The sequence below is a fragment of the Schistocerca cancellata genome, chromosome 3 (genome assembly GCF_023864275.1).
Source record: "Schistocerca cancellata isolate TAMUIC-IGC-003103 chromosome 3, iqSchCanc2.1, whole genome shotgun sequence".
NCBI classification, from domain to species: Eukaryota; Metazoa; Arthropoda; class Insecta; order Orthoptera; family Acrididae; genus Schistocerca; species Schistocerca cancellata.
Window position 1 is genome coordinate 658,930,561 of NC_064628.1, and position 12,680 is coordinate 658,943,240.

General features: G+C 41.9%; 1 protein-coding gene across 2 annotated transcripts in view; it reads left to right on the forward strand.

Moving 5' to 3' along the window:
- Positions 1-12,680, forward strand: part of LOC126175626 (sialin-like) — a 100,428-nt gene that overhangs the window by 62,624 nt on the left and 25,124 nt on the right. For both annotated transcript variants that reach the window (XM_049922510.1, XM_049922511.1), the window contains exon 7: positions 2,318-2,438. In XM_049922510.1, coding sequence (XP_049778467.1) covers positions 2,318-2,438 — 121 coding nt within the window. The remainder of the gene's footprint in view (positions 1-2,317; positions 2,439-12,680) is intronic.

Consider the following 12,680-nt stretch of genomic DNA (forward strand, 5'->3'; position numbering starts at 1 on the left):
CCAGGCTGGGGATGATGCGATTCTGTAACGTATCGGCGTACCTGTCACCCGTCACGGTAGCAGTTTTGCTATCCAGCGCCATCTGTCGGACATTTTGTGAACTTTTTTTTTTTTGTTCTAATAAAACCCCTTGTCATTCCAAGCATGAGTGTCAATTTTTACCTCTCTGTCTACATCATTCCGTGCTTTATTAAGTTTTCAAATTTATACTGACTTTTTGATCACCCGGTATATCCAAAAACAGGGCTTAGCAATGGGATCTCCATTGTCTTACAGCCTTGCCAACATTTTTATGACGTTCTTTTGAGCGTAATATGACGGTCAACTTAAGCATGTACTCTGAAAGGATAATTTTTTGGGCAAGATATGTGGATGACATAATTTTGCTGTATAACGGTTCTTCCCAGGATTGTAACGCTTTCCTAGGTGAACTAAACAAAATACATGAGAGGATCCAATTTACGCCGGCCGAAGTGGCCGTGCGGCTAAAGGCGCTGCAGTCTGGAACCGCGTGACCGCTACGGTCGCAGGTTCGAATCCTGCCTCGGGCATGGATGTGTGTGATGTCCTTAGGTTAGTTAGGTTTAAGTAGTTCTAAGTTCTAGGGGACTGATGACCTCAGAAGTTGACTCCCATAGTGCTCAGAGCCATTTGAGCCAAGCCACTGCGTCAGCTTTTTCCGGGTTTCGGCCAGTCAGTCAGGCCGTGTCCGCTGACGCACGGCTCCTCTCAACTTGCACGGTAAGTTCTCATATGTTTACACGGCCCTAATTCCGCGCCGGCAGGGGTGGCCGAGCGGATCTAGGCGCTACAGTCTGGAACCGCGCGACCGCTACTGTCGCAGGTTTGAATCCTGCCTCGGGCATGTGTGTGTGTGATGTACTTAGGTTAGTCAGGTTTAAGTAGTTCTAAGTTCTAGGGGACTGATGACCTCAGATGTTAAGTTCCATAGTGCTCAGAGCCATTTGAACCTAATTCCGCTGTTTGTTCATGCTAATGTTTGCGCTCTTCGCCGTTCGCGTTTAGGGGAGTTTTTTCAGCAACGAATTTTATTTTCTTTGTCTTTGCCGCTGCCATCATTTTAAAAATTAAAAAAAAAGGTTTTTAAATTTTAACTAGCGCTTTCACCAGATGACGGTATATTGGACGTGAATGGTGCAGATTGGCTACAGGGCAATTCAGAATTGGGGGATTGAATAGTTTATATGAGCTCTTACTATATTATTTTTTGTACAGATTGCCTGAGGTAGCACCGATAAGTGGTGCGAAACCGGTCGCAGATTTAATAAAAATCATTGACACAGCCAGTGCGGTAGTTTCTTTGGAAAAATATTCCATTACCTAATGATTCAATAAGGTGTTATGCTGCCATCGTTCTATGTGTTTTTTGTGGAGAAAATAATGATCTGACGGTCAACTGTAAATACTGACAATTTAAATTTACTATATCTTTGAAACAAATAAAGTTACAGAATTGATATTTGCAACGTTTGTCATTTTAATGATGCGTTTCTATATGAAATGTCTATCGTTAAGATCGTTCAAAGAGTTACGATTTTAGTATTCAGATCTCTGTTACAAAGCTTGTTAATTTCACTTTAACACTAAATCCTAAACTATTACAGAAATGATCAAGATTCAAGTCTTATTGGGATCACCATGAAAATTTATGGAGGATGGCAGATTAAAATTACTGTGCCTTAATTCCCTGCATTACTATAGAATTTAATAGTTTTCATAAATGTTTCCCTTTATAGCCGATCTTAGGTCCGCCATATTAAACATTGCTGTGTCTCCTTGGCCACAAAAGGCTTCTACTGGGTTTCACTATGATGTAGGTTCTCGTCTGTCCGACTCGCACACTACAGTGCTTAGGCCTCAATAGACAATAGACGCCTGTGAGTTTCCCCATCTCGTGGTGACTCTGCCCTCTTTGTGGCATGCGGTCCTGGACCACACGGTTTATTTCACAATTCCTATAGGCTGACTCCTTCGGCCATATACTTAAATCACAGCGAAATGCTCGTTAAATCACACTTGCATGTTCCGTATAACAGACGTGTTACTTGTCACTGGCTGTGATGAATGCGTTTGGAATATAGTACCGTGTTAGTAAAAAAATTTATATGTGCGGCTTATATTTTATTAATTTATGAATATTGGGAGAGTCACCATGGCAGCACCACTAAAACCAGATAAAAACAAGAACCGGCTAGATATTGACATTTTGGCGTTACTTGATATCTTTAGATCCCATGTTCACATGCTAAAACATAACACAGAAAATAAACACAATCTTTTTTACGTGTACCTACAGCCAACGCGTTCCGCTTGGAATGCCGTCTTCTACCTGTCGTCTGCGGTGGCCGCCGTGTCGTACTTAATCTACGCTGTGTTCACTACCGCTGACGAGCAGCCATGGAACGTGCCACCCTCAGGTGAGTGCTGAAAAGCAGAGGTGATGATACATCCCACACATAGTACTTGGCGCTATAAGTAAATTATTATTGAGAAGTTACAACACCACTAGCATTTTGCTATAGCACAGTATCTCGCATGTCGATTTAAGCATGGGCACTTGCAAATTGTTTTGATGTCGCACCAATCACATCACTGATCACCAGTGCCACTTAAAACGAAACTGAAAGCCGAATAAAAGTCATCAGAAGAGGATATAAGTTCATATTGCTGCCATCGCTTGTTTGTGAAGTCGGAGTGTGTTAGGCGTCCCTAGAAGGTCATACTGTATTCTGCAGAATTTGTTTGTTAGGAACTGTGTAGAAGACATGCAACAAACTAGTTCCAGTAAGCAAAGAGTAATGTGTCATAGTGATCGTAGGCGGACCACTTCGCAACATACATTAACAAAGGCCTTACGTCACATCAGCATTCTTCTGAAATCCATCGTGGACTGCAGAAAGTACAAATGGACATACTAGACGATATACTGCAACCTATTTATCAGCGAGAGAGTCACAAATTCTGCATTCGGCAAAGCCAGTATCAGCTTGACAGGCAAGGACCACATCGGCCCTAAGCCGTGCGGTCTAACGTACTGCTTTTCAGGTGGGAATGCGTGCCGGCCCCGGTACGAATCCGCCCGGCGGACTAGTGTCGAGGTCCTGTGTGCCGGCCAGTCTGTGGTTCTTCGGCGGTTTTTCATCTGCCTCGTCGAATGCGGGCTGGTTCCTCTTATTCCGCCTCAGTTACACATGTCAGCGATTGTTGCGGAAACACTTTCTCCACGTACACGTACACCATAATTACTCTACCACGCAAACATTGAGATTACATTCGTCTTGTGTGAGACGTTTCCGTGGAGGGGGGGGGGGGGGGGCACCGAGGGCCGAACCGAACAATAATCCTGGGTTCGGTGTGGGGCGGCGGTGGTGTGAGTGGACTGCTGTGGGGTTGTGTACCACTGCGGGCTACGGCGGAGACAAAGCCTCTCCGTCGTTTCTAGGTCCCCAGTTCCATACAATACAATACAAGGACCACATCTTCATGCAAATCGTTACTTGCCTAGAAGAATCGTCATTTGGATGTATCAACTAGCTTCTGTTCCTTATGACTTTCGCTAGTGAATAATGTCCTGTTCTGTGACACCACACCTTCGAATATCTCATATTGTCGTTCTTTACTGATGCGAATTTTAATCCAAATATTGGTTCGATGCAGCGTTTCGCACAGGTCTATCCTCTCCATACCTGCAAAACTACTGCAACACGAATCCGTTTGAACCTGCTTACTGTAGTCAAACAGCTTACCCCCACACTTCTATCCATCTGCCAATTGACGATGCCTCAGCATGTGTCCCACCATGCTGTAATTATTCATAGTTCTATTTCGAATAGTGAGAAGTGATGTCAGCATATTTTCCGCTGTGAAAATTAGTTTTTCTGGAAAATTTGATACAGACATTTGCTCAGTTTACTGAAAATATTGAAGTTAGATCCATAAACAAGACTGAACAGTATTTCCTGTACCGTATATTTGGTGTTCTGCAGCTTGTAAGTATTTGTTAAGACGTATCTCGCTGTACACCATGAACAGCATGTGAAATACGTGATTGAGCCAGCCGCGGTGGTCTAGCGGCTCTGGCGCTGCAGTCCGGAACCGCGGGACTGCTACGGTCGCAGGTTCGAATCCTGCCTCGGGCATGGGTGTGTGTGATGTCCTTAGGTTAGTTAGGTTTAAGTAGTTCTAAGTTCTAGGGGACTTATGACCTAAGATGTTGAGTCCCATAGTGCTCAGAGCCATTTGAACCATTTTTTTTTAAATACGTGATTGACACATTATTATTCAGGCATAGTACCGGTCTTGAGTGGCACCTGATACAGAGGACAAACAATGAGAGGTGTACTTGTCGTTATCTATGACATAAAAATATTTGTGTTCACTGATGAGTCAAGACATTATGACCACCTAGTTAAAAGCGTGTTGGTTCACTTCTGGAACGCAATTCACATTAGTTCTGCGTGCCATGGATTCGACAAGTATTTCATAGGTTTCGAGAGGTTTGCTGGCTCCAGATGCCTTCGCACGGGTCATACATACACTTCTCGTAATTTACGGGTGACTAGTTTGTGGGCGTGGTGCTGGTGCCCGTAAGCGTACCAGCTGGGTTTTATCGGATTCAGATAATCCGAATTTGATGGTGTAAGTAGGCTGTTTATGTTTTCTTATTGGCAACGTTACGTAGCGCTCTGTGTGAAAATCACTGGCTGTGCTGTGTGCAGTCTGTGGCTAGTTTGCATTGTTGTCTGCCATTGTAGTGTTGGGCAGCTGGATGTGAACACCGCGTAGCGTTGCGCAGTTGGAGGTGAGCCGCCAGCAGTGGTGGATGTGGGGAGAGAAATGGCGGAGTTTTGAAATTTGTAAGACTGGATGTCATGAACTGCTATGTATATTATGATTTTTCAATACTATTAAGGTAAATACATTGTTTGTTCTCTATTAAAATCTTTCATTTGCTAACTATGGCTATCAATAGTTAGTGCCTTCCGTAGTTTGAATCTTTTATTTAGCTGGCAGTAGTGGCGCTCGCTGTACTGCAGTAGTTCGAGTAACGAAGATTTTTGTGAGGTAAGTGATTTGTGAAAGGTATAGGTTAATGTTAGTCAGGGCCATTCTTTTGTAGGGATTTTTGAAAGTCAGATTGCGTTGCGCTAAAAATATTGTGTGTCAGTTTAAACACAATCATGTATAATTTTTCTAAGGGGACGTTTCAATGGCTAACCACTGCAGCACGATACTAGTCTTGTTACAGAGACAGTTATCCTGTTGGAAGATTCTGTCGCTGGAAAACAGCAAGCATAGGGGGTTATAAGTGGTCCCTGATAATGTTCACGTAGTCCTGAGCAGCCATGTGCTTTCGATTTTTACCGCAGGTCCCGTGGAACCCCAGGTGAATGTCCCCCATAACATAATACTGCTCCCACGGGCCTGCGCCTGTGGCACTGCATGTTTCGAACAGCCGTTCGTCTGAATGACGGCGTACCTGGACACGAACATCCAACTAGTTTAAAAATAAATGGGACTCACCCGACCAGGTGACACGATTCCACTGACCTCTGTCCAAACTCGATGATGCGGCGCCCAGTATAATCATAGTGGACGATGTTTTTGGGTCAACATGTGAACATGTAGAGGTCTTCTGCTGCGGAAAAGCATGCTCAACACTGTACGCTGATTGGTGTGCTCCAAAACACTCGTGCCTGCGCCAGTACTGTACTCTGTCGTCAGATCTGCCACAGATCGCCGCCTGTCCTGCTTTAGAGAGCGGGTAAGCCTCCGATCCGTATGTTCTGTGATGAAGTATGGAAGTCCAACTTCTTGCCGCCTATTCGTGGTTTCAGCATAATTTAACAACTTTCCACAGATGGTCACGACAGTAGCATGCCAACAGCCGACCACCATCGCGTTTCCGAGATGCTCGCTCCCAGGCAATGGGCCCAACAGTCTGGCTTTTGTTAAAATCGCGTAAGTCGACGCATTTCCGAATTTTGCGCTACTTATCGTCTCTGCTCCGCTCATACACTTCTCTTACCGCGTCACGTGACCTCAGCGCCACCAGGCAGCAGACAACCTCGTGGCGGTCAGTGGTCACAATGTTTCGGCTCGTCAGTGTGCACAACACAAGAAATATCAGGTTACTTACATATTATGCGTTTCCCTATGAAACGTGTTCTGTGTTAATTATAAAATCTGCTATCAAAATTGCTGTCGACCTGGAAAACACAGACCCATGGATATTTAGTCTAATTATAGATACATTTACGATGGCACTCACTTCTGTTTTAGTACCACGCTTGGACAATTAGTACATATGTGTATAAGAGTAGAATATATATTAAGAGATAAAACAGCTGTTAACTGTCAAATCAGTAGACCGATCAGGATTGAGGTAATTCATCTGTGTCTACTATGTAAAGAGGTTGTCAAATCGTATTTGGATCTAAGGATGAACCAACATGTCTTGTCAAATTTAAAAGGTCAAGCTGTCTATAGATACGTAGTATCTTAGCTCTGTCTGTTCATCAAGGAAGTTTCAGGTGTTTCAGCACGTGAATGTACAGCGTGATTCAAAAAGAATACCACAACTTTAAAAATGTGTATTTAATGTAAGAAACATAATATAACCTTCTGTTATACATCATTACAAAGAGTACTTAAAAAGGTTTTTTTTCACTCAAAAACAAGTTCAGAGATGTTCAATATGGCCCCCTCCAGACACTCGAGCAATATCAACCCGATACTCCAACTCGTTCCACACTCTCTGTAGCATATCAGGCGTAACGGTTTGGATAGCTGCTGTTATTTCTCCTTTCAAATCATCAATGGTGGCTGGGAGAGGTGGCCGAAACACCATATCCTTAACATACCCCCATAAGAAAAAATCGCAGAGGTTAAGATCATGGCTTCTTGGAGGCCAGTGATGAAGTGCTCTGTCACGGGCTGCCTGGCGGCCGATCCATCGCCTCGGGTAGTTGACGTTCAGGTAGTTACGGACAGATAAGTGCCAATGTGGTGGCGCTCCATCCTGCTGAAATATGAATTGTTGTGCTTCTTGTTCGAGCTGAGGGAACAGCCAATTCTCTAACATCTCCAGATACTGTAGTCCAGTTACAGTAGCACCTTCGAAGAAAAAGGAACCAAAAACGTTATTGGCTGAAATGGCACAGAAAACGTTCACCTTAGACGAGTCACGTTCATACTGAGTTGTTTCCCGCGGATTCTCACTTCTGCCGTGCTCAATAACACAAAAAGCTCTCTGTTGAGCGGTCGCCGTCTTAGCATCAACTGACGCTGACGCCTAGTTAACAGCGCCTCAAGCGAACAAATGTACAACTAAATGAAACTTTATAGCTCCCTTAATTCGCCGACAGATAGTGCTTAGCTCTGCCTTTTGTCGTTGCAGAGTTTTAAATTCCTAAAGTTGTGGTATTCTTTTTGAATCACCCTGTATATCTCCGTTTATTTTGGGATGTTCAGTAATTTACCTATTCCTGCCTTGTGAAGAATGATGATGTTTTTAGTGTTGTCCTTAACAGAATGATTGAAGTTTCTTAAATGAGCACTAAATACTAAGCGATTGCATTCACTAATGTTAACATATTGTCTAAACCTCGTTTTGAAGTTTCTCGCGCTTTGCCCAATATGACTGACTCTTGTCTACGCTATGTATAATGCCTAAGCCTACAACGTTTCAATTAAATGTTCGAGTCAATTTATGCTAATAAAATCGTCCATTTTACTATATACAACATTTTAAAAGTACGTAAAAAAAACTTTAATGAAAATATGCGACGTCAGCAGTGCCTCAGGAAATATGAAAGTTATTCACCAAATAGGCCAAATATGCACTTGTATCCATTGTAAAATCAAACTAAAAAATTACGGAAAAAAGAAGTTTGCATATGTATCTCAACTACACTATGTTTCGACTATAGAGGGATAATTACTTTTGCAATGAAATTTGGTAAATAGTTTTTAGGCTGAAAAGAATTAAGTTTTATTTTCTAATTGTGCTAAAAGTTTTCACTTCATGTTACAGCAAATAGAAATCAGTTTTAATAAATCAATAGTCTTCTTCATTACCTAAATCTCTGAATGGAGGAGTAGTTTTTGGTTCCCTGAAGATTATGGTGGAAGTTGTAGTGATTCCAAATTCCCTTTAAAATTATTAGCTTTAGAATATAAAAGGTGAAAGTCTGTAAACACTAGGTCAGAATATTACGCGAAATATGGAACCACGTAGCCTTAAAAGCCGGTGAATGGGATCTTAGGTAATATTATCAAATAGCTCTGAGCACTATGGGACTTAACATCTGTGGTCATCAGTCCCCTAGAACTTAGAACTACTTAAACCTAACTAACCTAAGGACATCACTCACATCCATGCACGAGGCAGGATTCGAACCTGCGACCGTAGCGGTCCGGCGGTTCCAGAATTAAGCGCCTAGAACCGCTCGGCCAATACTGCCGGCGGTCATATTATCATCGTGTGGGCATGAGTACTCTTGTGTTGTAGCACCAGATAATATCTTCTAGTCTCCTTTTCTACATTTGCAGCTACAAGAATTAGAGCACAAACGTGAGAAGCTCTGGTTAAATTCCAGGGGAACAGTTTGTGTGTAGTCAACAAACATTTTCTTCAGCAATCAGACTCAAAGACCTGAATATGTGATATCGCATCCTGGTCAGACTCAGAGAGGTGTCGATCAGGCTATACAAGGAAAGAAAGATTGAGATGTTTGGCATTGCTGAATTTGAGACCCCAAGGAGTAAAAATGGTTCAAATGGCTCTGAGCACTATGGGACTTAACATCTGTGGCCATCAGTCCCCTAGAACTTAGAATTACTTAAACCTAACTAACCTGAGGACACCACACACATCCATGCCCGAGGCAGGGTTCGAACCTGCGACCGTAGCAGTCGCACGGTTCCGGACTGAGCGCTTAGAACCGCGAGACCACCGCGGCCGGACCCCAAGGAGTAGGTCAGTCACTTAATCGGAAAGTGATTTCTTCTCCTCTGTCAAATTTAACGATCAAATGCTACTGTGTGCTTTAGTAGGGGTTCCGGTTCCGGTCTGGTGTGCCTGTCTCTGCGCGCTGACAATCTATTTTCCGTTTAGTGCGTTTTCGATTCCGGCAGGACGCCTGGAACCGACCGTGTAGGGGGAGCGATTTCGGTACAAATACTCAAATACTCGGCCTATTCCGAATGCCAACTGAGGTTAGAGCGTCGTCCACTCGACAAGCAATCTGAGGTAGCATCTGATGAAGGTAATGAATCATGTCAAAATATTGTACACCTACGACGCTAATATCTGGCACAATACCCGAAAGATCACAGGAACAAATGTTGATTTGATGATCAATTTTCTGTGCTGCATTCAGTTTATTTGTGCTAGAATATGTTTCGAAGAAGTTCCTGGCTAGTTAACGCCTTCATCTACGAAAAGAAGCCGACTGTACACTGTTTCGTCAACAACAAAAAAGGTTTATTTTATATCAGAAAACGAGCCATAGTCATTGACTCAAGAAGGAACAATAAAAATAGCAGACCAAGAGCTAAGTGCCTGGCTAAAATTATGTGATACAAGAGGGGCAGTGTTTCTTTATTTTTAAACTTGTATATCGAAGAATACGAAGGGATGAAAAGAAATATGCAGCTTTTATATTAAAATTCTGATTCACTAATGACGTTCCTGACCTCAGTGAAAGTGATGAAGAATTACTGGAAATGTTGAATGGAATGAAAAGTTTACTTAATTCATTCGCCTAACGAAACATCAAAATTGGTGATTGTGTAGTAGCCGAATTGAAGGAATTCTGGTACTTCAGAAGGAAAATAATGCAAGTATGACAAAACAAGAAAGACATAAGAAGCTAACTACCACAGTAAAGCTAAAAATCCCCCGCAAAATAAATACAGTAATATCAAACATAGGTCTCTATCTGAGATAGAAATTTCTGTGAATATACCTCTGAAGCACAGCATTATTCGAGAGTTTGTCATGGTCTGTTGGAAAATTTGGAAAAAGAAGAAATAAATAGGTTCTCCACAGAATCGAAGAGAAGAAAAATAGGAATGCTGTGCACGTTTTGGATATAAATTGACCTTTGGTCTTTGGGCTGCCCACATGTAGGAGTGGGGTCCATCACCATCGACCCTCGACCCTTGACATTGACCTTGACCTTGACTGACATGTGACTCTTACGTGATCATGAAGGTCATGCATGATAGCCGGCCGGTGTGGCCGTGCGGTTCTAGGCGCTTCAGTTTGGAACCGCGTGACCGCTACGGTCGCAGGTTCGAATCCTGCCTCGGGCATGGATGTGTGTGATGTCCTTAGGTTAGTTAGGTTTAAGTAGTTCTAAGTTCTAGGGGACTGAAGACCACAGATAGTGCTCAGAGCCATTTGAACCATTTTGTACCATGCATGATATCATTGATTACCTTGAACTCATAATGTCATCAATCAATCAATCAATAACTGTAATTAAAAATCCTCTCTCCTTCTTACATACAGCCAATCAAAATGCAGTATTAAAAATGAAAAATCCAAATTGTCAGGAATAGCCGAACTACTTTAGCTGAAAATTAAAATCCCCTTTTGAAGCCATTTTGACTATTTTTCGACTGTGACTGTCTCAAAAAACCTTTACATATTAAAATCCCCTACCCCTCCCTTGGCTATCACCACAGTGTAATACTCTTTTATCTCCAGCCAATCACACACAGTATTAAAAAAATCCATGGTGGTGGAAATAGTCAATTGAGCTAGTACCAAATTTAAAACTCCAACCAACGAGAGCATAGTATTAGAATGACATGAAAAAATTTTCAAATTAAATTATTTCCAATGTACACATCATGGCATTTCTCTTCCCACTCCACTCTTGTCTCCAGCTAATCAGGGCGCAATATTAAACATACGAGATGATGTAAAGAGACCGGTTATGCCTTACACCACAGCCCCTTCACTTTCTAACCAATCAGAGAATAGTAACATTACCTTGTATTGCATTACATTAATACTTGTTCCATCGATCATGAATACAACATTTCATAACGATGTGGAATGTGGCAATTCAACATAATGTTTCTTTACACAATATAATTAATCTCTTCTTTCTCGATTACTACTTCATATCTAAAAATTCATCTATTGAGTAGTAGGAGCTGTCATTCACAAACCCTTTCAATTTGTTTTTAAATGCTGGTGAGCATTCTGTCAGACTATTAATACTATTTGGTAAATGACCAAAGATTTCTGTCAGTATAATGCACCCCTTTCTGCGCCAAAGTCAGATTTAATCCAGAAAAGTGAAGCTCATCCTTTCTTCCACTGCTGTAGCTATGCACATTGCTGTTATTTTTGAACTGGCATGTGTTATTAATAGCAAATTTCATAAGTGAATATACAAAGTAAGTATTGTGAAGGTACTCTGAATATCCCAAGTTCGTTAAATAAATGTCTGCAAGGTTATCTTGGGTGGGCTCCAGTTATTATTCAGATTAAACTCTCCTGTATAACGAATACTTTTCCTCTTAGTGATGAATTATCTCAAAATATGAAGCCATATGAAAGCAGTGAAGGAAAATAGGCATAGTAGGCTAATTTACTGATATGTTTATCAACAAAATTTCCAATAATCTTAATAGCATAAGTAGCTGAATTACAAAGTTTCAGTAGATCAGCTCCAGTTATTATTCAGATTAAACTCTTCTGTATAATGAATACTTTTCCTCTTAGTGATGAATTACCTCAAAATATGAAGCCATATGAAAGCAGTGAAGGAAAATAGGCATAGTAGGTTAATTTACTGATATGTTTATCACCAAAATTTCCAATAATCTTAATAGCATAACTAGCTGAATTACAAAGTTTCAGTAGATCAGCAATATATTTCTTTCAATTCAATTTCTCATCAATGCACAGACCTATAAATTCTGAATATTCTGCCATAGCAACACACTTCTGTTCAAAGTCTGTATTTATCAATGATATTATCCATTTACTGTACAAAAATGTAGATACTGTGCTATTTTCTAATTAACGTGAGTCAGTTTGCAGAGAGCCAACGGCCTTGCCGCAGGGGTTACACCGGTTCCCGTCAGATCACAGAAGTTAAGCGCTGTCGGGCTGGGCTAGCACTTGGATGGATGACCATCCGGTCTGCCGAGCTCTGTTGCCAAGCGGGGTGCACTAAGCCCTTGTGAGGCAAACTGAGGAGCTACTTGACTGAGAAGTAGCGACTCGGGTCTCGGAAACTAACATACGGCCGGGAGATTTTTTTTTTTTTTGTAGTTTTAGGGCGCACAGTAGTGGTGTGCTGACCACATGCCCCTCCATATCCGCATCCATGACGCCTGTGGGCTGAGGATGACACGGCGGCCAGTCGATGCCTTTGGGCCTTCTTGGCCTGTGCAGGAGCAGTTTGCAGAGAACCACTTACTAATTTTCTGGAAGACATTATTTACAATTTCCTCAGCTAATTCTTGTTTGCTGGGTGTGATTATAATAACTGTATCATCAGCGAAAATAACTAGCTTTCTATCTTCATGACTATAGAGTGGCAGGTCGTTAATATATATTAAGAACAATAAGGGATTAAGAACAATAGGGACTCAAGACTGAACGCTGTGGGACACCATTCTTGATACCT